Source organism: Choloepus didactylus, chromosome 12 (assembly GCF_015220235.1).
Source record: "Choloepus didactylus isolate mChoDid1 chromosome 12, mChoDid1.pri, whole genome shotgun sequence".
In the NCBI taxonomy this organism is placed as follows: Eukaryota; Metazoa; Chordata; class Mammalia; order Pilosa; family Megalonychidae; genus Choloepus; species Choloepus didactylus.
The window spans coordinates 102,153,546-102,179,307 of NC_051318.1; the positions used below are offsets into that span (position 1 = coordinate 102,153,546).

General features: G+C 37.7%; 1 protein-coding gene across 3 annotated transcripts in view; it reads right to left on the reverse strand.

Moving 5' to 3' along the window:
• NEK5 (NIMA related kinase 5) overlaps window positions 1-25,762 on the reverse strand; it is a 93,792-nt gene that overhangs the window by 43,763 nt on the left and 24,267 nt on the right. For 2 of the 3 annotated variants that reach the window (XM_037800118.1, XM_037800117.1), the window contains exons 10-14: window positions 10,544-10,744; window positions 10,377-10,458; window positions 8,817-8,950; window positions 3,306-3,490; window positions 731-797 (exon numbers count right to left, since the gene is read on the reverse strand). In XM_037800118.1, the coding sequence (XP_037656046.1) occupies window positions 731-797; window positions 3,306-3,490; window positions 8,817-8,950; window positions 10,377-10,458; window positions 10,544-10,744 (669 nt within the window). The remainder of the gene's footprint in view (window positions 1-730; window positions 798-3,305; window positions 3,491-8,816; window positions 8,951-10,376; window positions 10,459-10,543; window positions 10,745-25,762) is intronic. The other variant, XM_037800119.1, reaches the window with a different exon arrangement.

Below are 25,762 nucleotides of genomic sequence, written 5' to 3' on the forward strand. Positions count from 1 at the left end.
AACACCAAAACAAACTCAGTATTTGGGAGTTTTATTAAATGGTAAGTAGCATAATTTTCTTAAATTAAGACAAGATAGTAAAAATTAAAGAAAATCAATAAAACCATTTATGCTGTTTGTTCTAAGCAATTAAGATGTTGTGCTACCATTTAAGACACCTAGATTCATTTTCCTGAATTGGTAAATTATAATTACGAAATTGCATCTCGGTAAAGGCTTAGCATCCCCTGGAGTATGAGATTAGGTAGAGAAATAGAACGAGAGTTTTCAAGCAGTTCACAACATGAGTGACACAAATAGGATACATATCCAGCCTCCCTCAACACCCAAATTCTGACACTCAAGGGTAAAGGTTAACTTTCATTTCAAATAAAGTACAATTGTCACTTTTTAAAAATACGTAGAAGAATCTTTAATACAATAGAAAAACACCGCAACACTGAAAGAACACATCTACTTCAATACTGCCATTTATAGAAAAGGAAACTGAGGTTCAGAGAGGTTGTGAGACATGCTCAAGGTGATAGAGCCAAGTAAGAAAGCGGGCTTCCCAAATACTGATTCAATCTGTTCCCATTATTCTCCTTTAGCCATTGGAAATTGAGGGAGGAGGGTGGGGGGTCTTTGTCTTCCACATGGAATGAACTTTTACTTAAGGAGCCAAGCATATCTGCAGAAAGAAATGATTAGGAAATTACTGATTGTCTCCCACATTTGATATTTGACTTACCAATTGCTTTTCCACTTTCAGTTTATATTGTTGAGCTTCAAATCTCCTCTGAAGGTACTCAGCAGCCCTTAGGAAATAAGAAAGTTCAGCTTGAGCAGAACTTCTAAATAGACTCGGGCACTGATTTGACAAGTGGATTTTCAGCTTAGTAATGGGATTCACAATTTACCTGCGGCTTTAAATTCCAAGTTCAAGAAACAGTTTAGTTATAGAATGTTTACAATGAAAAAGGAAATTTTTGGAATCCAGAGGGAAGGTGGGTAAAGAGAAGAGTAACTATTGGATAGACAGAAGGGGATGAAGCCAAAAAACATTCTGATCCAGTGATTTTTCTTCAAGGCAGTAACATCCTTCTAACATCTACAATGTGTGGGGGGAGATCCATACTCCGGATCTTCTTGTGCTGTATGTACGCATCTACCCAACAGATCACCAAGGAGCCCATCCATGGCTGCCTGTCCACCTCCTGCCCTGCACCCTGAGCACCTTGAAAGCAGGTAGTGCCCTATTCTTTTAACTCTACTGCTCACCCTGGAACATAAATGCTCAATGAACAAGATGCTTCAGCTGTCTCCCAAAATGTTTAAGGCATTTCTCCAGCACAATTCTGGTCAACCTATTTTCAGATTTATACTTACATTCTATATCCCTATCTTTTTGCAGAATTTCCTGCAAAGAATTTCTGTTACTACTGATTGTTAAATAAAAACTACTCTATTTCAGATCACAGTAGGAACTATGTGATAACATTTTTTGACATACCAGCAACTTCTAGAGCTCCAGAGACAGAATGATCATTTTGGAAATAACTCCTTTAGGAACGTCACAATGAGTGGTCCCAATTTACGAATTTAAGGTAAGTTGATAAATAAGGCCATTGTTTAGAAATATGGCAATATGACGAGCTAGTTAAGGTTTCCAAGTTTTCATTCCTCATCTGTAAAATGGGCACAACTGTCCCCTAGGGTTGATCTCAGGGTCAAGGGAGGTTGGGTGTGTGATGATGCCTGACCAGGGACTGACACACGGTGCCTGAAAAGACCCAAATGCTAACAGGTCACACTAATCCCTCTCAAAACCTAACAGGCACATGCAACAATATCTCCATGAGAAAAAATATTCAGAGTCATCCAGGAGCTCCCTAAAAGACAATCTCTCTCTCTCTCACTACATCCTGTACAGATCTCTCTTCTCTGGACAGGGATATCAAGATGATTCCCATGGCCTGGAATCAGGACTCCAACAGAGAGAAAGCTGAGGGGGTGAGGAGTTGGAGAATAATACGATGGCAGGAAGGAGGATCCCAGTCATCGGAGGCAGGAGGATGGAGCACGATGGGGAGCAGAGTAGTATGGGGAAAAGGAGGACCCACCCTTTTATGTGAGGTTCGGAAGATAAAATCACAAATGATCAACATAACTGATAATTTGCAAGCTATCATATCTAGAGTGGGAGGTATATTTAGACAAAGGTGGAAGATAAATTTCTCAGTGGCTGAGAAAAGAGAAAGGGAATTTTATGACTCCACCCAGCTCATATGTGAGATACACGTCACTCATTACACATGAGTGAGTTGAGGTGTGTATGGATATGATTTGAACTAATGGAACCCATAACTTTTGACCCTCATCGGGGCAATTTAAAATGTGTTATGAAGATGGATAAAACATAAGTAGCTCCCAAATCTTTAAAAATAAAACTTTTCCCATGATGCATTTCTGAACTCATTCTTTCATCCCTCTTGCATATCTAATTTCATTAACCATCTGATGAGCTCACCATCACGCAGTCGCTCATATTTTTCATGACTCATTCACAATTCCAACAATAAATAACCACAATCACCCAAAGTTAGTAAATTCCCAATTCTGAAAGAAAAACATGATGGCAAAAAACATTTTTAAGAAATGACTCTCAGCTTTAGGTCTTCAGACCTGTGGGTGGATGTCAATTATTTTGGACCCAGAAACACTGACACCAGTGTGGAAACAACTGAAAATATTGCAAATCTGTGGTAATTTGTTTATGGAGTAAATTTTGAAAAAAAAAAATCAACCATAAGAACGGTTTATATTATTTTCTTTCTAAAACATCCATATTCTGAAAAATTCCAAGAATATAAATGCTGAATGAAATATTATATTTCCCTTTTCAAGCTTTCCCAAATGACAATTTGATTAATTAATGATTAATTTAAAATTATTAATTATTTATTATTTTAATTAATTTAATTATTAATGATTAATAGTAATAATATGAATAACCTGCTAGAAAATGGACAATATACAACTATTGTCATAGAGGAATTTACTAGGAGGAAGAAAAAATATTGAAAATTCAAGTGTATGAATCTGTGCCCACAGTAAAATGGTTACATAGACTAAGATTAAGAGCTACATCAGATATGAGATGAAGCAAGGTCAAGGAACTATGAATTAAGTATTTAAAGTAAAGAATTTGGAAGTTCTTCCTGGATTATTTGTTTTAGGCAAATTTGGAAGGGTTTCAGAATAAAGAATGTTGAGAAAAAACATATTTACAGAGTACCAACGTTTAAGTTAGACCATGGCATTACCATTGGGGTAGTGGTGGACTGTGGCTTTCTTCATCATTACAATTCTCCTCAACTCCGGTGTTTTTCTGAGGAGCGCAATGATAATGTGACTCATGGGCCCGCTTCCTCAACAAGTCAAGTCGAGCATAATAATAATCATAATGTCCACACACTGCAGCAAGTTTGGGCATTTCCACCATTTTTATCTGAGAGATTGGAAGATTAAAAAATATATAACACAAATCTATAGTAGCTGACAATTTGAAAGTGTCCATAGCTAAGAGAAAGCACTGAAGATTTTTGTTGTTTTTGCAGTAGACTTGTTTTCAGAGTAAAATAATCATAGAGCCCCCAAAATCCTAGAACAGAAAAAGACATTAGAGGTCTCAGTACTGTAGCATAGTAGTTTTTAATTTTTCTAAGGTATGGATATGAGTCACACATACTCCATGACTAGTGAGTATGCCTAGCTACCCCAAGATCCAAAACTAAACTCAGAATTATTGTTTTCTACTTTAGTTATTTATACTTTACTGCACTTATCAGAGAATAAATGCTACTGTGCAAATCACAAATTTGGGAATTTGCAACACTTTCAATACTGGAAAAATAGACTAAACACAAAACGGCAACATGACTTGAAGAAAAGAAGATGCTGAGTCGCTGAGAGTCATTCTTCCCGAGAAATCACAAGGAAGGTCCTTTGACATCTGTAACAGGCATATTACTAACCCAGGCTACAGCAGCTGCACCTTACCACTGTCTGAACCAAAGAAGAATGAGAACACAGGCAAGATGCAAAAGCTTAATAGAATTGAGTAGAGACCACTGAGCTAGAAAACAACAATCAGAGCAGATTAATGTATGAAAACCAGTCAAAAGAAAATAAAAAACAAAAAAACAAACAAAAAGAAAACCAGTCAAGAACTTGTGGAAAGTAGAGTCAATTTAACATGAAACACGACCACTCTGAATACTTAACAGAAGATAATAAAAAAGAAAAAGAAGCTTTGCCATCACCCACCCCAATCAAGATGGCAGAATAAGAGATTTCAGGGTTCCATTTCCCCCACAGAAGTTTTGAACAACCAGCAATACGGCATAAACATCTTTCTCAAAGCTCCGGAAAAGAGTTAAAGGACTGCAATAACAAAGCACATGCCAAACCAAGAGAAAGGCTACTTAAAAGTGGTAGGATCTTGTGGTGCCCTGACTGGCACCTCCCCAGCCCCTCAGTGGCTTGGTGAAGAGGGAGCCCTCACTCCCAGTGTGGATTCTTGGTCCCAGTTCAGGAGCTAGCATCCCTCATGCACATGCTGGAAGCAAATGTGCCTGGCCCAACCTGGCTGATAGTGCCTGATGGACTCGCTGTCCCAGAATTTACCGAGTGTAGACGGCAGCACACTGAGCTCTTATACAGAACGCCATGGGAGAGAAGTCAAGTGGCTGCATGGAGCAAAGACTGCTGGCTGTAAGACCAACAGTGCAGTGCCTGGGACTGTGAGGAAACTATTTCCCAGGGAAGAGGGGACATTGGTATCCATGTAAACAGGGGAATTCCCAAATGCACATACCCAAGACAAGTCACACGTGCAGAAAGGATCAGGGAAATCCCTATGCTTTGGCCTGGAGCTATTCTCTAAACTCCTTGTATGGATAAGCCCTGAAAAAGACCATTCACACAGGTAAATCTGCAAAAACTGGGAAAGGTGTTTTCTTTTCTTTTTTCCCTTTTTTTTTTTTTTTTCTGGTTAGTTCCTGGCATTCAAGGAAAGCTCTGTCATAATATTAGCTGGATACAAGCTTAAGGAACAGATGCCACAGAATCTAAATTCTAGCAGCAACACATTAAAATATCAAAATGTCCAGATTTCACACAAAAGATTACAAAACATACAAAGAAACAGGAAGTGATGGCCCAGGCAAAGGAGAAAATTAAAGCATGAGAAGCCATCAATGAGGAGGGCCAGACCTGGGGCACAAGAGATAAAGACTTTCTAAAAAATGGTCCTAAATATGCTCAAAAGAGATAAAAGAAGACTTGGACAAAAAAACTAAAAAAAATCAGGAAAACAATAGATGAACACAAAGACAATATTAATAGAGGCTAGCATTACAAAAAGGAACCAAACAGAGCTGAAAACCACAGTCACAAAAATTAAAAATTCCCTACAGGGATTCTACAGCAGATTGGAGCGTGCAGTAGAATGAATCAGTGAACTTGAAGAGACTATTGAATTAATACAGTCTGAAGAACAGAAGGAAGAAAGAATGAAGAAAAATGAACAGAGCCTGAGGAACCTGTGGGATACCACGAAGCATCCAAATGTATGCATTTTTAGAGTCCCAGAAGGAGAAGGAAAAGAGTAAGGGGCAGAGAGAGTATTCAAAGAAAGAAGGTCTGAAAACTTACAAAATTTAGTGAAAGACATGAATACACACATCCAAGTTGCTCTATGAACTTCAAACAGGGTAAACCAAATAGATCCACACCATGACATACTATAATCGAACTGCTGAATGCAAAGATAAGGGAAGAATTCTAAAAGCCACAAGAGAGAAGCAACATGTCACAAGCAGGGAGTCTAAATAAGATTAAGTTCCAATTTCTCATCAGAAACCATGGAAACAAGAAGGCAGTGAAAAGCAAAAAGCCACCAACCAAGAATTCTATGTCCAGCAAAACTGTCTTTCCAAAATGAGGAAGAAATGAAGACATTCCCAGATAAACAAAAGCTAAAGGAGTTCACCACCACTAGCCTGGTTCTTCAAGAGACGCTAGAAACAGAGTTCTGCAATTTGAAAGGAAAGGACAATGGACAATACATCAAAGCCACATGAAGAAATAAAGATCTCCTAAAAGGGTAATGACATGAGTAAATATAAATGCCAGCACTGTTGTAGTTTTGGCTTGTAACTCCACTTTTCACTTCCTACAGGATCTAAAATGCAAACACATAAAATGTAATAAGAAATCATTGGTTTGGAACTTATTATGTATAAACATGTAATTTGTGACAAGAATTACACAGAGCTGGGGTGACAAAGGTGTAGGAGCATAGTTGTATATACTATGAAAAGTTGATATCTAAGCAAACAAGGTTGTTACAGATTAAGGGTGTTAAATTTAAGTCCATGAGAACTATAAAGAAAATATCAGAATACGCAAGATCACAGAGACAGAAATCAGACACAGGTTGTCAGGGCACAGGTAGGGGGAATGGGGGGTTAATGTAAAAATGGGTGAAGTGTTTCTGTTTTGTGAGATGGTTAAGTTTTAGTAACAGAAGGTGGCAAGGGTACTACAACACAGTGAATGTGATTTTCCCACTGAATGGTATGTGTGGGAGTGATTGAGATACCAGGTTTATGTTGTATATATGTTCCCACAATAAAAAAAGAAAGGACAAAGAGGAAGATGGGAGGGAGGGAGGGAAGGCAAATGAGTAAAGATACAATGACAATTTTTTTTTTCACTTTTTTTATTTTTTTTATTTTTTTTTATTTTTTAACTTTGTTTATCAAAAAATTAAAAACAAACAGGCAAACAACAACCAAAAAAACCCCACAACATTTCAAACAAAGCAATGGATTAAGGAAAACAAATAACCTAAAATAACTACTTTGCTTCCAATATGTTCCTACCATACCCCAAGAAAATTAATAAACCATGACAATGACAATTTAAGGCAATGCATAATCCTGGATGGGATCTAATAAGGGAGGAGAGAAGGCTGAAAGGGACATTATTGGGACATATGAAAAAACTGGAACATAGACTGTAAGTTTTATTTCAATGTTAAATTTCTTGAACTTGGTAACTGCACTGAAGGTGGATACTTAAGTGAATACCCTGTTCTTAGGAAATGTACATGGAAGTATTTAGTGTTCAAGGAGCATGAAGCTTGTTCAACCTACACTCAAGTGTTCAGAAAATTGATTGATAAAATAGACAGACAGACAGATGGACAGAAATATAGACAGGTGGATTGACAGACTGATGGACAGATAGAATGAAACAACAAATGTGGCAAAATGTTAATATTGGTGGATCTGGTTTTCAGGGAGATAGGGGTATGTCAGAGATCGCTGTATGGGGTTTGTATCATTTTTGTAACTGTCCTGTAAGTTTGAAAATATCTCAAAATAAAAAGTTAAAAAAGAAAAAGAAGGCCAAATCATTGGAAAGACCTAGGAACTGGCAGTTGAGAATGTGAATAACCAAACAAATGGTTAAAGATGAAATTTCCTTACTGTAAAGAAGTGACACGCTATATTCTTTGCTTTTTTTAATGAAATGTAGTTTACATGTATGTTAGATTGAACTATGTGAAATTGTAGATATTCAAGCATCTTTAACTTACAAAAAAAATGGCACTTTCATATAGCTCTATCTAAACATTAAAGTAAGTGTATAAAATCCGGTTTGTTATTCTGAACAGATAAAATTATGTTTAAAATCCTTTAAAGTTTTCTTAGTATTGTAATTTTACCTGTATACATCCCAAAAGAAAGTACTGCTAATTACTTGTTGAAAGCGGTTACAAATAGAGAAAAATATTGGAAGGAAATAAACAGCTTCTTTAGGACTTTCTTTAAACTCCCAAACAACAATGAGAACATCAGAGGTGATTCCTGAGGACACCCATTTACTACATTGCATTAGCAGAAGCTTTTTCACGGGATTAGAAAAAATGACAACCTGCTCAACAGTTTTCCTAAACTAATCCACCCTCAGATCTTTTAGATGTTTTTCTCCCCTAAAAGTCTGCTACAGAGTATTCTGAATCACAACATTCTTCTCTTTTTTCTTTCATAAAGTTAAACCACATAAATGAAAGGCTATCATTTAGCCAATAGTTGCAAAAAGCTATTTCTACACCAACACATTTTCTAAATTGCCTATATATCAAGTAATCTCTTAGTAAATGAACCCCCAAATCATCCTGTAATTATACCATCAATAGTCACTAATGGAATTAACCAACCCACATAGCGTTTCTTCATATCCATACTCATGCGTTCTTTAAAGTTAGCCTCCTTTAAAGATACAATTCTTCAATAAAGACAACAGTTATCATTTATATATAAAAGCACTTCACTAGCATGAATTAAAAGCTTCAACACTCTGCTGAAGGAAAAGATCAATTACTATACAGTAACAACTTCTCAATTGCATATAACATGGTAAAATTAAGAGTACAAAGCACAGAGTATTTTTGAAGTTATGTCATTCACTTGCCCAATGTAGAAAATCTTATTTATTTAAAGAATCTAGAAGAATTTCAGTTTATAACAAGAAAATTAAAACTAATGTTTAGGATACTTGTAAGGAAATTCAGGATTGTTTTTAAACATATAATTAGAAATTGCCCTATGGACACTTTAACACTCATTAAAGAATGATTTTATTATAAATGCAAAACGAGCGGACTCCACGCTAACGAGCTGGTACCTCATGAGCGTGCACCTGCAGGTCTGCAAGAACATCCCATCTGCTAAAGGACCAGGGGGAGGGTGAGCATGACTTACAGATACAGGCTTTCGGTCTCCAGCTGGGGGCTTCTCTTCATTTCTGTGTGATATATCCTTCCTTTTAATTGGCACTGATATCCTCGATCTCGGTGCATTCTTTCCCTGGAATCTCACTTTATGGACTTTAGAATCTTATTTAACAAAAATAAAACAACTTTGATTTTTAAAAATGTCCACACCTTTAAGAACAAAGCTTGTAAGAGTGAAAACATAAGCTAAATTTCACAGTTCAGTAAACTTACTTTAGCCCAAGATATTTATACTTGTAAAGAGAAATACTGATGGGAAATTACAATGCATGTTCTTCAAATGGAGAAAATCTTTTTGTCCAGGGTTCCTTTACATACTTCTAGTAATACGCATGCTACCTTTCCCCAAAAATCTTGGGAATTAATCTTAACATTTACAGAAAGGGTATTCACAAGTAATCAAATACAGTCATCAAAGCATGGGTTAACAGGTCACACCATTTGCATTGCATCGTTTTTGTTAAGTAGCTCTCATAATACGTTTGTCTTTGTCTCCATCAAAATGTTCTTGTTTTCCTATATTTCCTATATTAAGAATGTGGATGATGCACCTTCTCCCAAGTAGATAAGCTCTTATCTACTTTCTAAAGATTTTCAATCTTTAGAATCTGATATCTAACAATGCCAAATCAAATTAAACATGGCAAAGAGGTCCCTCCATTTTCCCTCTAAAATTTTCCTCAATTTTAGTTCCTCTATTACAGTGGATGATACTTCTTTATCACTATTTTTTTTTTTTTGGAGACGATTTTCTATTCTTTATGATCCTCTCAGTTCAGATATTTGGTTACAGCTAAAACCTGCTGCTCTTTCACAACATCTATTGAATTAGTAAATGTCTCTTCCCTCCAGCAGCTATCTTAATCATTTATAACCTGGCCTAGGAAAAAATTCTTCTTGCATTTCTCTCATGCCACTTACCCCCCAGTTACAGCACTTCATCAGCTGATTCCTGATACTACCACTAAAACTGTTTTCTCTACTTATCATTACCACGAAGTTATCATCTGCTTTCTTTGAGGTCACATGGGAACAGAGCTCTCACACTATGACTGATTAGGTCCAAGAGCCTGTCCTCAGCTCCAGTGGGTTACTCAAAAGGCCTTTGCAAGAGATCCCTTCATCAAGAGTCCATCCTCTCTTCTTTCACAAAAATAAGCTCAATCTCATCATCCTGTGTCTATCTGTGAACCTTCTCCCACTCTCTATCCTTGCCCACACAAAATCCAACTTGGATACTCCTGCTTCAAGCATCTCCTTATTACTAAGTCCAGTGCTTCATGAAATTTTCCTGACTAATGAGAAGAGAGGAGACAAATCCTCCAGGCCACGTATGAGCTAGATTTACAACTTCTCACACTCACCCACTAATCACCACTGGACAAGATGATTTTCTCCTGCTTAAAATATCCATGTTCAATATATTTGATAGAATTTCCCCACTTGTGTTGACAGCCATATATTACATGATGTGGGAAACGTCATAAAAGTGTTTTGATTGCATGACCAACAATGACCCCCTTCTTACCCAGGACCCCCTTCCTGGAAGGCTGCAAAGCTGAAGGTCTTGCTCTCCGTGTGAGTGTGGTATTGAACTCTACCTGCAGGACCTAAAACCAAACACACGTGTCACAGTCAAGGATCTGCTGGCCAAAATCTTGGCCAAAATCTAAAGAGCGCCACTTCAAAACTCACCTCGGGAGCCAAGTATTTGGCAATAAGAGTCTCTAAAAAGGGTCTTTTCAAAATGGAATTAATGGATGGTCGATCTCGGGGAGATACTTTAAAGAGCTGATGTATCAAGGACTGTAGGTCACAAGAAAACCTTGGAGAGATTGGGGCAAAATGTGCTTGGCAAATCTTCAGAACCAGCTGGTGTAAGTTGTTACTCTCAAACTGAAAGGAGAAAGAGTAATTACGCTAAATGAGAGAAGCAAAACGATGATTTTAAGCACCCTAAATCGTTTTCATCAACCAATATTTCAAAAATAGATATTATAGGCAGTTAATCAATGAGATGCCCTGCTATGTAAAACTAGTCCTTTTAGTTTTAATATTTCTTATCAAAATAATATTTACTCATTGTAAAAAATTGGGAGGTATAGAAAATTATAAACAGGAAAAATACTCTTACCACCCACAGGTATATTTTCTCCCAGTCTTTATAAAAATAATGTTTATCTCACAGAATTGAAGTCATAACACATATGAAATTTTACATCTTGTTTTTTTTAACATAAGCATTTCCTCAATTTCTCAAAAACCCTTCATAAATCAGATGAAATCTTCCATCATATGAAATCCTTAGTTATTTACACATAATAATAATAGGTGGCAGTAAAGGTACAGCTTTGGACAAACACAATACTAGTGTGACCTTTGTCAATAATTATAATAATAATACTGATAATGATGGTGATGTTGATAGCTGTACAGAAAAAGTTAACACAGCATGACTAAGACTGCTTTCTTAGAAAGGCATGCTTGCAGAGTTGGCCCTTGGCTGGAATTTGGGAACTTAGGTTTCAGAAGGGTTTGCATCATTCCATCTAAATGATAAGACTGGCTCATTTTGCCTAAACTCGTTGGTTTATGCTGAACACCTGCCTTCCTTCTGGAGGTCTGGAATTCTGGTACCTGCAAAGCAGAGGGTGAATACATGACCGGCCCCCAATAAAATCCCTGGGCACTGGGTGTCTAACGAGCTTCCCTGGTAGACAGCGTTTCACACCCGGTGTCACAACTTGTTGCTGGAGGAATGTTGGCCTATGTTATTCCACTGGGAGAGACCGCATGGAAGTCTGCACCTGGTTTCCCAAGTACTTCAGCCCAGGAACCATTCCCATGCTGATCTGGTTTTGTATCCCTTTGCTGTAATAAATTATAGCCCTGAACATATATTATTTTGAGTCCTGTGAGTCCTCCTGGCAAGTCATCAAACCCCTGAGAAAACAGCTAACTCTTTTAATGTAATTATTGAGTGCTTATTATATGTCAGATTCTACACTAACAACAAGCCCTATTTCATTTAATCCACCATGAATCTCTAAGATAGCTACTATATACTGTTATTATCTCCATTTTTATATATGGGAAAACTGAGACATGGAAAGAACAAATAACTTGCCCAATGTCACACAGCTAGTCAATGGAACCCAAATCTGAACCTACACAATATAGTCCCAGAAAGCGCTAACTTCAAAGGTTATTTTTTAAATGGCTTTATTGCTTTAAAAATGACACACACTCATTATTAAAAAGTTAAAATAGTAAAATACAAAGAAGAAAGAAAAAGTCACATCTAATCCTACTGTGCCAGTCTAAATGCATTACGTCCCCCCAAACACCATTATCTTTGATACAATCATGTGGGGCAGATTGATTAATCTTTTTGTTTAGGGTACGACCTTTTGATTGAGTCTTTCCATGGAGATGTGACCCACCCAACTGTAGGTGATGACTCTGATTCGATAATTTCCATGGAGGTGTGGCCCTGCCCATTCAGCATGGGCCTTGATTAGTTCCCTGGAGCACTATATAAGCTCAGACAGAAGGAGTGAGCTTGCTACAGCCAAGAGGGACACTTTGAAGAATGCACAGGAGCTGAGAGAGGAGCTGCAGCTGACACTGACATTTTGGAGACGGCCTTTGAAAGCAGACTTCTGCTCTGGAAAAGCTAAGAGAGGACAAATGCCCTAAGAGCAACTGAGAGTGACATTTTGGAGAGAAGCTGAAGCCTAGAGAGGAACGTCCTGGGAGAAAGCCATTTTGAAACCAGAACTCTGGAGCAGACGCCAGCCATGTGTCTTCCCAGCTAACAGAGGTTTTCTGGACACCATTGGCCATCCTCCAGTGAAGGCACCTGATTGCTGATGTGTTACCTTGGACAGTTTATGGCCTTAAGACTGTAACTGTGTAACCAAATAAACCCCCTTTTATAAAAGCCAATCCATCTCTGGTGTTTTGCATTCCGGCAGCATTAGCAAACTAGAACACCCACCTTGTAGGTGTAACTACTATTAATACTTTTGAACAGCCTTTCAGATAACTCTCTCTGCATATATATGCAGAGCTATACCATTTTATACAAATAAACAATAATGTTTATGTTCTGTAGCCTAATTTTCCTGAACAACATGTGGACATCTTTTCATGACAATAAATATAGACCTAATTATCATAATTCTTAGTCCACATTATGTATCGACCACAGCATGTTAATTCCTCTATTGATGGATATTTACAGGGTTTCCAATTCTTCTGATTACATCCATATTTCAGCCAGCATCTTTGTGCACTCATCTTTTCCAACCATCTTCTTACGGTAAATTTACTGATTGGGAATTGATGGGTCAAAGGGAATAATAGTAGTTATTTGGAGGATGATTCAAAACAATCAATAATTCAAGAATACTGTAAATTTTAAAATCTTACTAAGAACCATTTGTGTAAAATGTCCATTAGAAGACATACCCTGCCATACTATGCAGTTCTGCTGTGAAGGTTAGAAACACCGTATGTCTCTGGATATTTCTGAGAATCTAGAGGGCCACGGGCATGTGCAGAGCTGTGCGTGTGCTCAGTAGAGACCTGAGAAAGCTTCAGGTTCTCATCTCCGAAGCTCTGTGCATGCAGGAAATGAAGGCTAAGGTGGAGCTGTAAACTGCCTGAGTGTGGAGGGTGTGCGTCAACATGCAAACAGAGACTCTTGACAAAGGCTGGGAGATTTTTTGGTTCCAGACATTTAAGGAAATCTCTCTTCAGTCATTAGCTGACCTCTAAGGTAACCAAACAGAGATTTTGTGGCCACACACAACAAAGAACACAGACTTCCATACTGAAAGTCATGAAACAAGCAAAGAGCAACAACAATGGCGACAACCACAAACTCTGGGGTGGGCAGGGATCTGGTTTCCAGAGTTGCCACATTATATTATTTTAAATGTTCTGTATTCAAGAAAAAATTATGACACATGCAAAGAAACAAGAAGGTATGGCCCATACATAGGGAAAAAGGAGACCATGGAAACTACCCGAGGAGGCCCAGACACTGGACTTACCAGACAAGGTAAAGTATTTTAAATATGTTAAAAGAACTAAAGGAAAGTACAAAAAAAAAAACAAAAAAACAAAAAACAAAGGAAAATGAGAGCTCAATAAATAGAGAATACCAATAAACAAACAGAAATTATAACAAAAAAAGAACCAAATAGAAAGTCTAGAGTTGAAAAGTTCGGTAACTGAAGTGAAAAACTTCACTAAATTTGAGCAGGAAAAAGTAAAAAATCAGTGAACTTGAAGACAAGTTAATTGTGATTATCCATTCTCAGCAGCAGAAAGGAAAAATAATGAAGAAAAATGCATCAAGCCTCAGAGAACTGTGGGGCATCAGCAAGCATATGAACATACGCATAAAGGAGTATCAGAAAGGGAAGAGAAAGAGGAAAAGGCTGAAAGAATATTTGAAGAAATAGTGCAGAAAAATTCCCGAATTTGATTTTAAAATATTAATCTGCATGTCCAAGAAGCTCAACAAACTCCAAGTAGGATAAACTCAGAGAACTCCAACCTAGACACATCACAGTCAAATTATCAAAAAACTCTTGAAAGCAGCAACAGAGAAGCAATTTATCACATACAAGGGATCATCAATAAGATTAACAGCTAATTTCTTATCAGAAACCATGGAGGCCAGAGGCAGTGGGATGGAATATTCAGGATGCTGAAAGAAAAAGACAATCAACCAAGAATTCTATAAAAGTACAACTACCCTTTAAAATGAAGAAGAAATTAAGACATTCCCAAATAAATAAAAACAGGGAAAGTCCATTGCTAATAGAACTTCCCTACAAGAAATATTAAAGGGAGTCCCCCAGGCTGAAATGAAAGGATGCCATATAGAAACTCAAATCTACATGAAGAAAATAAACAGTAACAGTAAAGGTAACTAGATATGTAATTATAAAAACAGTATCAATTTTTTTCTGATTTAAAAGACAACCACAGAGGGGAGGCGGGGCAAGATGGCAGACTGGTGAGCTGTATGTTTTAGTTACTCCTCCAGGAAAGTAGGTAAAAAGCCAGGAACTGCGTGGACTGGACACCACAGAGCAATCTGTCTTTGGGCATACTTCATACAACACTCATGAAAACGTGGAACTGCTGAGATCAGCGAAATCTGTAAGTTTTTGCGGCCAGGGGACCCGTGCCCCTCCCTGCCAGGCTCAGTCCCGGGGGAGGAGGGGCTGTCAGCTCCAGGAAGGAGAAGGGAGAATTGCAGTGGCTGCTCTTATCGGAAACTCATTCTACTGATTCAAACTCCAACCATAGATAGACTGAGGCCAGACACCAGAGACTCTGAGAGCAGCCAGCCCAGCAGAGAGGAGACAGGCATAGAAAAAAAACAACACGAAAAACTCCAAAATAAAAGCAGAGGATTTTTGGAGTTCTGGTGAACACAGAAAGGGGAAGGGCGGAGATCAGGCCTTGAGGCGCATATGCAAATCCCGAAGCAAGGCTGATCTCTCTGCCCTGTGCACCTTTCCTTAATGGCCCTGGTTGCTTTGTCTATTAGCATTTCAATAACCCATTAGATCTCTGAGGAGGGCCGTTTTTTTTTTTTTTTTTTTTTTTTTTTTTTAAATCCTTTTTGCTTTTTCTAAAACAATTACTCTAAGAAGCTCAATACAGAAAGCTTCAAAGAATTGAAATTTGGGCACGTCAAGTCAAGAGCAGAACTAAGAGAGCTCTGAGACAAAAGGCAATAATCCAGTGGCTGAGAAAATTCACTAAACAACACAACTTCCCAAGAAAAGGGGGGTGTCCGCTCACAGCCACCATCCTGGTGGACAGGAAACACTCCTGCCCATCGCCAGCCCCATAGCCCAGAGCTGCCCCAGACAACCCAGTGTGACGGAAGTGCTTCAAATAACAGGCACACACCACAAAACTGGGCGTGGACATTAGCCTTCCCTGCAACCTCAGATGAATGTCCCAGAGCTGGGAAGGGGGAGCAGTGTGAATTAACAGAGCCCCATTCAGCCATCATTTGAGCAGACTGGGAGCCTCCCAACACAGCCCAGCAGCCCAGAACTGCCCTGGGGGGACGGCACTCACCTGTGACATAGCACAGTCATCCCTCAACAGAGGACCCGGGGTGCACAGCCTGGAAGAGGGGCCCACTTGCAAGTCTCAGGAGCCATACGCCAATACCAAAGACTTGTGGGTCAGTGGCAGAGACAAACTGTGGCAGGACTGAACTGAAGGATTAGACTATTGCAGTAGCTTTAAAACTCTAGGATCATCAGGGAGATTTGATTGTTAGGGCCACCCCCCCTCCCCGACTGCCCAGAAACACGCCCCACATACAGGGCAGGCAACACCAACTACACACGCAAGCTTGGGACACCAATTGGGCCCCACAAGACTCACTCCCCCACTCACCAAAAAGGCTAAGCAGGGGAGATCTGGCTTGTGGAGAACAGGTGGCTCGTGGACGCCACCTGCTGGTTAGTTAGAGAAAGTGTACTCCACGAAGCTGTAGATCTGATAAATTAGAGATAAGGACTTCAACTGGTCTACAAACCCTAAAAGAACCCTATCAAGGTCAGCAAATGCCACGAGGCCAAAAACAACAGAAAATTATAAAGCATATGAAAAAACCAGACGATATGGATAACCCAAGCCCAAGCACCCAAATCAAAAGACCAGAAGAGACACACCTAGAGCAGCTACTCAAAGAACTAAAGATGAACAATGAGACCCTAGTACGGGATATGAAGGAAATCAAGAAGACCCTAGAAGAGCATAAAGAAGACATTGCAAGACTAAATAAAAAAATGGATGATCTTATGGAAATTAAAGAAACTGTTGACCAAATTAAAAAGATTCTGGACACTCATAGTACAAGACTAGAGGAAGTTGAACAACGAATCAGTGACCTGGAAGATGACAGAATGGAAAATGAAAGCATAAAAGAAAGAATGGGGAAAAAAATTGAAAAACTCGAAATGGACCTCAGGGATATGATAGATAATATGAAACGTCCGAATATAAGACTCATTGGTGTCCCAGAAGGGGAAGAAAAGGGTAAAGGTCTAGGAAGAGTATTCAAAGAAATTGTTGGGGAAAACTTCCCAAATCTTCTAAACAACATAAATACACAAATCATAAATGCTCAGCGAACTCCAAATAGAATAAATCCAAAAAAACCCACTCCGAGACATATACTGATCACACTGTCAAACATAGAAGAGAAGGAGCAAGTTCTGAAAGCAGCAAGAGAAAAGCAATTCACCACATACAAAGGAAACAGCATAAGACTAAGTAGTGACTACTCAGCAGCCACCATGGAGGCGAGAAGGCAGTGGCACGATATATTTAAAATTCTGAGTGAGAGGAATTTCCAGCCAAGAATACTTTATCCAGCAAAGCTCTCCTTCAAATTTGAGGGAGAGCTTAAATTTTTCACAGACAAAGAAATGCTGAGAGAATTTGCTAACAAGAGACCTGCCCTACTGGAGATACTAAACGGAGCCCTACAGACAGAGAAACAAAGACAGGACAGAGAGACTTGGAGAAAGGTTCAGTACTAAAGAGATTCGGTATGGGTACAATAAAGGATATTAATAGAGAGAGGGAAAAATATGGCAAACATAATCCAAAGGATAAGATGGCCGATTCAAGAAATGCCTTCACGGTTTTAACGTTGAATGTAAATGGATTAAACTCCCCAATTAAAAGATATAGATTCGCAGAATGGATCAAAAAAAATGAACCATCAATATGTTGCATACAAGAGACTCATCTTAGACACAGGGACACAAAGAAACTGAAAGTGAAAGGATGGAAAAAAATATTTCATGCAAGCTACAGCCAAAAGAAAGCAGGTGTAGCAATATTAATCTCAGATAAAATAGACTTCAAATGCAGGGATGTTTTGAGAGACAAAGAAGGCCACTACATACTAATAAAAGGGGCAATTCAGCAAGAAGAAATAACAATCGTAAATGTCTATGCACCCAATCAAGGTGCCACAAAATACATGAGAGAAACATTGGCAAAACTAAAGGAAGCAATTGATGTTTCCACAATAATTGTGGGAGACTTCAACACATCACTCTCTCCTATAGATAGATCAACCAGACAGAAGACCAATAAGGAAATTGAAAACCTAAACAATCTGATAAATGAATTAGATTTAACAGACATCTACAGGACATTACATCCCAAATCACCAGGATACACATACTTTTCTAGTGCTCACGGAACTTTCTCCAGAATAGATCATATGCTGGGACATAAAACAAGCCTCAATAAATTTAAAAAGATTGAAATTATTCAAAGCACATTCTCTGACCACAATGGAATACAATTAGAAGTCAATAACCATCAGAGACTTAGAAAATTCACAAATACCTGGAGTTTAAACAACACACTCCTAAACAATCAGTGGGTTAACAAAGAAATAGCAAGAGAAATTGCTAAATATATAGAGACGAATGAAAATGAGAACACAACATACCAAAACCTATGGGATGCAGCAAAAGCAGTGCTAAGGGGGAAATTTATAGCACTAAACGCATATATTAAAAAGGAAGAAAGAGCCAAAATCAAAGAACTAATGGATCAACTGAAGAAGCTAGAAAATGAACAGCAAACCAATCCTAAACCAAGTACAAGAAAAGAAATAACAAGGATTAAAGCAGAAATAAATGACATAGAGAACAAAAAAACAATAGAAAGGATAAATATCACCAAAAGTTGGTTCTTTGAGAAGATCAACAAGATTGACAAGCCCCTAGCTAGACTGACAAAATCAAAAAGAGAGAAGACCCATATAAACAAAATAATGAATGAAAAAGGTGACATAACTGCAGATCCTGAAGAAATTAAAAAAATTATAAGAGGATATTATGAACAACTGTATGGCAACAAACTGGATAATGTAGAAGAAATGGACAATTTCCTGGAAACATATGAACAACCTAGACTGACCAGAGAAGAAATAGAAGACCTCAACCAACCCATCACAATCAAAGAGGTCCAATCAGTCATCAAAAATCTTCCCACAAATAAATGCCCAGGGCCAGATGGCTTCACAGGGGAATTCTACCAAACTTTCCAGAAAGAACTGACACCAATCTTACTCAAACTCTTTCAAAACATTGAAAAAAATGGAACACTACCTAACTCATTTTATGAAGCTAACATCAATCTAATACCAAAACCAGGCAAAGATGCTACAAAAAAGGAAAACTACCGGCCAATCTCCCTAATGAATATAGATGCAAAAATCCTCAACAAAATACTTGCAAATCGAATCCAAAGACACATTAAAAAAATCATACACCATGACCAAGTGGGGTTCATTCCAGGCATGCAAGGATGGTTCAACATAAGAAAAACAATCAATGTATTACAACACATTAAAAACTCGAAAGGGAAAAATCAATTGATCATCTCAATAGATGCTGAAAAAGCATTTGACAAAATCCAACATCCCTTTTTGATAAAAACACTTCAAAAGGTAGGAATTGAAGGAAACTTCCTCAACATGATAAAGAGCATATATGAAAAACCCACAGCCAGCATAGTACTCAATGGTGAGAGACTGAAAGCCTTCCCTCTAAGATCAGGAACAAGACAAGGATGCCCGCTGTCACCACTGTTATTCAACATTGTGCTGGAAGTGCTAGCCAGGGCAATCCGGCAAGACAAAGAAATAAAAGGCATCCAAATTGGAAAAGAAGAAGTAAAACTGTCATTGTTTGCAGATGATATGATCTTATATCTAGAAAACCCTGAGAAATCAACGATACACCTACTAGAGCTAATAAACAAATTTAGCAAAGTAGCGGGACACAAGATTAATGCACATAAGTCAGTAATGTTTCTATATGCTAGAAATGAACAAACTGAAGAGACACTCAAGAAAAAGATACCATTTTCAATAGCAACTAAAAAAATCAAGTACCTAGGAATAAACTTAACCAAAGATGTAAAAGACCTATACAAAGAAAACTACATAACTCTACTAAAAGAATAGAAGGGGACCTTAAAAGATGGAAAAATATTCCATGTTCATGGATAGGAAGGCTAAATGTCATTAAGATGTCAATTCTACCCAAACTCATCTACAGATTCAATGCAATCCCAATCAAAATTCCAACAACCTACTTTGCAGACTTGGAAAAGCTAGTTATCAAATTTATTTGGAAAGGGAAGATGCCTCGAATTCCTAAAGACACTCTAAAAAAGAAAAACGAAGTGGGAGGACTTACACTCCCTGACTTTGAAGCTTATTATAAAGCCACAGTTGCCAAAACAGCATGGTACTGGCACAAAGATAGACATATAGATCAATGGAATCGAATTGAGAATTCAGAGATAGACCCTCAGATCTATGGCCGACTGATCTTTGATAAGGCCCCCAAAGTCACCGAACTGAGCCACAATGGTCTTTTCAACAAATGGGGCTGGGAGAGTTGGATATCCATATCCAAAAGAATGAAAGAGGACCCCTACCTCACCCCCTACACAAAAATTAACTCAAAATGGACCAAAGATCTCAATATAAAAGAAAGTACCATTAAACTCCTAGAAGATAATGTAGGAAAACATCTTCAAGACCTTGTATTAGGAGGCCACTTCCTAGACTTTACACCCAAAGCACAAGCAACAAAAGAGAAAATAGATAAATGGGAACTCCTCAAGCTTAGAAGTTTCTGCACCTCAAAGGAATTTCTCAAAAAGGTAAAGAGGCAGCCAACTCAATGGGAAAAAATTTTTGGAAACCATGTATCTGACAAAAGACTGATATCTTGCATATACAAAGAAATCCTACAACTCAATGACAATAGTACAGACAGCCCAATTATAAAATGGGCAAAAGATATGAAAAGACAGTTCTCTGAAGAGGAAATACAAATGGCCAAGAAACACATGAAAAAATGTTCAGCTTCACTAGCTATTAGAGAGATGCAAATTAAGACCACAATGAGATACCATCTAACACCGGTTAGAATGGCTGCCATTAAACAAACAGGAAACTACAAATGCTGGAGGGGATGTGGAGAAATTGGAACTCTTATGCATTGTTGGTGGGGACTGTATAATGGTTCAGCCACTCTGGAAGTCAGTCTGGCAGTTCCTTAGAAAACTAGATATAGAGCTACCATTCGATCCAGCGATTGCACTCCTCGGTATATACCCGGAAGATCGGAAAGCAGTGACACGAACAGATATCTGCACGCCAATGTTCATAGCAGCATTATTCACAATTGCCAAGAGATGGAAACAACCCAAATGTCCTTCAACAGATGAGTGGATAAATAAAATGTGGTATATACACACGATGGAATACTACGCGGCAGTAAGAAGGAACGATCTGGTGAAACATATGACAACATGGATGAACCTTGAAGACATAATGCTGAGCGAAATAAGCCAGGCACAAAAAGAGAAATATTATATGCTACCACTAATGTGAACTTTGAAAAATGTAAAACAAATGGTTTATAATGTAGAATGTAGGGGAACTAGCAGTAGAGAGCAATGAAGGAAGGGGGAACAATAATCCAAGAAGAACAGATAAGCTATTTAACGTTCTGGGGATGCCCAGAAATGACTATGGTCTGTTAATTTCTGATGGATGTAGTAGGAACAAGTTCACTGAAATGTTCCTATATTATGTAACTTTCTTGGGGTAAAGTAGGAACATGTTGGAAGTTAAGCAGTTATCTTAGGTTAGTTGTCTTTTTCTTACTCCCTTGTTATGGTCTCTTTGAAATGTTCTTTTATTGTATGTTTGTTTTCTTTTTAACTTTTTTTTTCATACAGTTGATTTGAAAAAAGAAGGGAAAGTTAAAAAAAAAAAAAAGAAAAAAGACAAACAAGGGAAAAAAAAAAACAAAAAAAAAAAACGATGTAGTGCCCCCCTTGAGGAGCCTGTGGAGAATGCAGGGGTATTCGCCTACCCCACCTCCATGGTTGCTAACATGACCACAGACATAGGGGACTGGTGGTTTGATGGGTTGAGCCCTCTACCATAAGTTTTACCCTTGGGAAGACGGCTGCTGCAAAGGAGAGGCTAGGCCTCCCTGTATTTGTGCCTAAGAGTCTCCTCCTGAATGCCTCTTTGTTGTTCAGATGTGGCCCTCTCTCTCTGGCTAAGCCAACTTGAAAGGTGAAATCACTGCCCTCCCCCCTACGTGGGATCAGACACCCAGGGAAGTGAATCTCCCTGGCAACGTGGAATATGACTCCCTGGGAGGAATGTAGACCCGGCATCGTGGGATGGAGAACATCTTCTTGACCAAAAGGGGGATGTGAAAGGAAATGAAATAAGCTTCAGTGGCAGAGAGATTCCAAAACGAGCCGAGAGATCACTCTGGTGGGCACTCTTACGCACACTTTAGACAACCTTTTTTAGGTTCTAAAGAATTGGGGTAGCTGGTGGTGGATACCTGAAACTATTAAACTACAACCCAGAATCCATGAATCTCGAAGACAGTTGTATAAAAATGTAGCTTATGAGGGGTGACAGTGGGATTGGGAATGCCATAAGGACCAAACTCCACTTTGTCTAGTTTATGGATCGATGTGTAGAAAAGTAGGGGAAGCAAACAAACAGACAAAGGTACCTAGTGTTCTTTTTTTACTTCAGTTGCTCTTTTTCACTCTAATTATTATTCTTGTTATTTTTGTGTGTGTGCTAATGAAGGTGTCAGGGATTGATTTAGGTGATGAATGTACAACTATGTAATGGTACTGTAAACAATCGAAAGTACAATTTGTTTTGTATGACTGCGTGGTATGTGAATATATCTCAATAAAATGATGATTAAAAAAAATAAATAAATAAAAAAAAAAAAAAAAAAAAAAGAATGCAGTATTGATTCATGGTACAACCTGAATGAACCTTGAAAACAATAAGCTAAGTGCGAGAAGCCAGTCACAAAAGACCATCTTTTGCATGACTGTATTTACATGAAATGCCCAGAATAGGGAAATCTACAGAAAAAGAAAGTAAATTAGTGGCTGCCTAGGGCTGGGGAGATTGGGGAGATTAGGGGAAAATGTGTCTGGGCTTTCTCTTTGGGGTGATGAAAATGTTCTAAAATTGATTGTGGTGATGGTTGCACAACTCTGTGAATACAGTAAAAACCAATTGGCATGTACATTTCAAATGGAAAAAAAAAAAAAAAAAGACAACCACAAAAAGCAATGATTACAAATCTGTGTTGACAGGCATACAATATATAATGATATAATTTGTACAACAATAATAGCAAAAGGTAGGGAGAACGCAGCTATATAGGAATAAGATTCTGGTAAACTCTTGAAATTAAGTTTGTATTAATCTAATCTAGACTATTATAAATTATACTGCTAATAGTAATTCCCAGGGCAATCACTAAGAAAATAACTCATGAAAATTAGTAAAAGAATTGCCAAGGCAAATAAATTGATACCTTAGAAAATGCTAACACAAAATAAGGCAGTAATGGAGGAATAGTGGAACAATACAGATATAAGACATATAGAAAACAAATAACAAAATAGCAGCATAAATCCTATTAAACATAAATGGAGTAAACAAACCAATCAAAAGGCAGAGATTGGCAGAATGTATTTAAAAACATAATCCATCTATATGCTGCCTACGAGAGACACACTTTACATTCAAAGACACAAACAGGTTGAAAGTAAAAGGACAGAAAATGATATGCCATGCAAACAGTAACCAAAAAAAAAAAAAAAAAGAGTTGGGATTACTAATATCAGACAAATAGACTATAAGTCAAAAACTAACTGTGAGTAGAGGTAAAGAAGGAATTTTACAATGATGGAAAGGTCAATCAATTATAAAGATACAATATTTATAAACATAAGCACACCTAACAACTGAGCCCCCAAAACAGAAATGAAGGGAGAAATAAGCAATTCAATAATAATAGTTGGAGACTTCAGTATCCACATTCAATTATGGATATAACAACTACAGAGAAGATCAAAAAGGAAACAAAAGACTTGAATAACATTATAAACAAACTAGACCTACTGAACATCTATAGAATATTCTACTTAACAACAGCAAGATACAGATTTTTCTCCCAGAACATTCTCTAGAATAGACTATGTGTTAGGCCATAAACTAAGTGTTCCGGTTTGCTAATGCTGCCATTACACAAAATACTAGAAATGGACTGGCTTTTATAAAGGGGATCTATTTGGTTACAAATTTACAGTCCAAAGGCCATGAAAATGTCCAAATTAAGGCATCAACAAGAGAACACCTTCACTGAAGGTGGTGACGGAGTCTGGAAAACCTCTGCCAGCTGGGAAGGCACATGGCTGGGATCTCCTGATTCTTTGCTCTGGGGTTCTGAGTTCAAAATGGTTCTCTCCAAAATTTCTCTGGGCTTGTTTCTCTTAGTTTCTTTAGCTCCTGTGCATCTAAGCATTGGGGGTCCTCTCAGTTTTTCTGGAGCAAACTCTGAGCCAGCATCTCCAAGCGTCTCCAAGCATCTCCAAGTATCAGGGTCAGTGTTGGCTCTTAGCTTTTCTCCAAAATGTCCCGCTCAGCTGCTCTGAGCTCCTTCTGTTTGTGAGCTCTTTTATAGGCTTCTAGTGATTAAATCAAGACCCACCCTGAATGGGTGGGGTCCATAGCACCATGGAAATGATTTAGTCACATGTTTCACCCAGCTGATTCAGTCACATCTCCATGGAAACACTCAATCAAAAGATTCCAACCTAATCAATATTAATAAGTCTGTCCCCACAAGACTGCATTAAAGAATACGGCTTTTGGGGGGACATAATATATCCAAACTGGCAGACCAAGTTAATAAATTTTAAAGCACTTCAATAATACACAGCATGTCCTCCAACCACAATGGAATGAAATTAGAAATCAGTACCAGAAAGAAACATAGGAAATTCACAAATACGTGTATTAAACAACATTCCTAAGTTACCAATGTGTCAAAGAAAAAAGTAACAAAATGAGAACTGCTTTGAAATGAATGAAAAAAAAAAAAAAACACAACATACCAAAGTTTATGGGATGCAGCTAAAGCAATAGTTAGAGGGAAACTTAAGGAGTACCTTAAAAAACTAAAAACTAAATGAAGAACAAACAAAATCCAAAGCTAGCAGAAGGAAAGAATAATAGAAATTGTAGTGGACATAAACAAAATAGAGAATTGGAAAGCAATAGAGAAATCAATACAACTAAAACACGGTTCTTTGAAAAGATCAATAAAATTGACAAACCTTTAATTAGACTAACAAAGAAAATAAGAAAAGACTCACAATACCAACAGCAGGAATAAAAGAGGGGATATTACTTCTTAAAGATATGAAAATATTGTAAGAGAATACTATGAAAAATTTTATACAAGGAAATTAGATAACCTAGATGAAATGGAAAAATTCTTAGAAAGAAAAAAATATATAAACTGACTCAAGAAGAAATAGAAAATCTGAATAGACCTATGACAAGTAAAGAGATTGAATTAGTAATCAGAAAATCTTCCAGAAAGAGAAGCTCAGAACCAGATAGCTCCATTGGTGAATTCTACCAAATATTTAAAGAAGAATTAACACCAATCCTTCACAAACTGTTCCACAAAATAAAAGAGTAAAGAAAATTTCCTCATCCCCTTCTAGGAGGCCATAATTATCGTGATATCAAAACCAAGGACACATAACAAGAAAATAAAACAACAGACCAATATCCCTTATGAATATAGATGCAAAAAATCCTCAACAAAATATAAGCAAACCAAATCTAGCAACACATAAAAAGGAATGTACATCACTTTTGGCTTTTTGGATAAGACCAAGTATAAAAGGAATATTATACATCATGACCAAGTGGGATTTATCCCAACAATTCAAAATTGG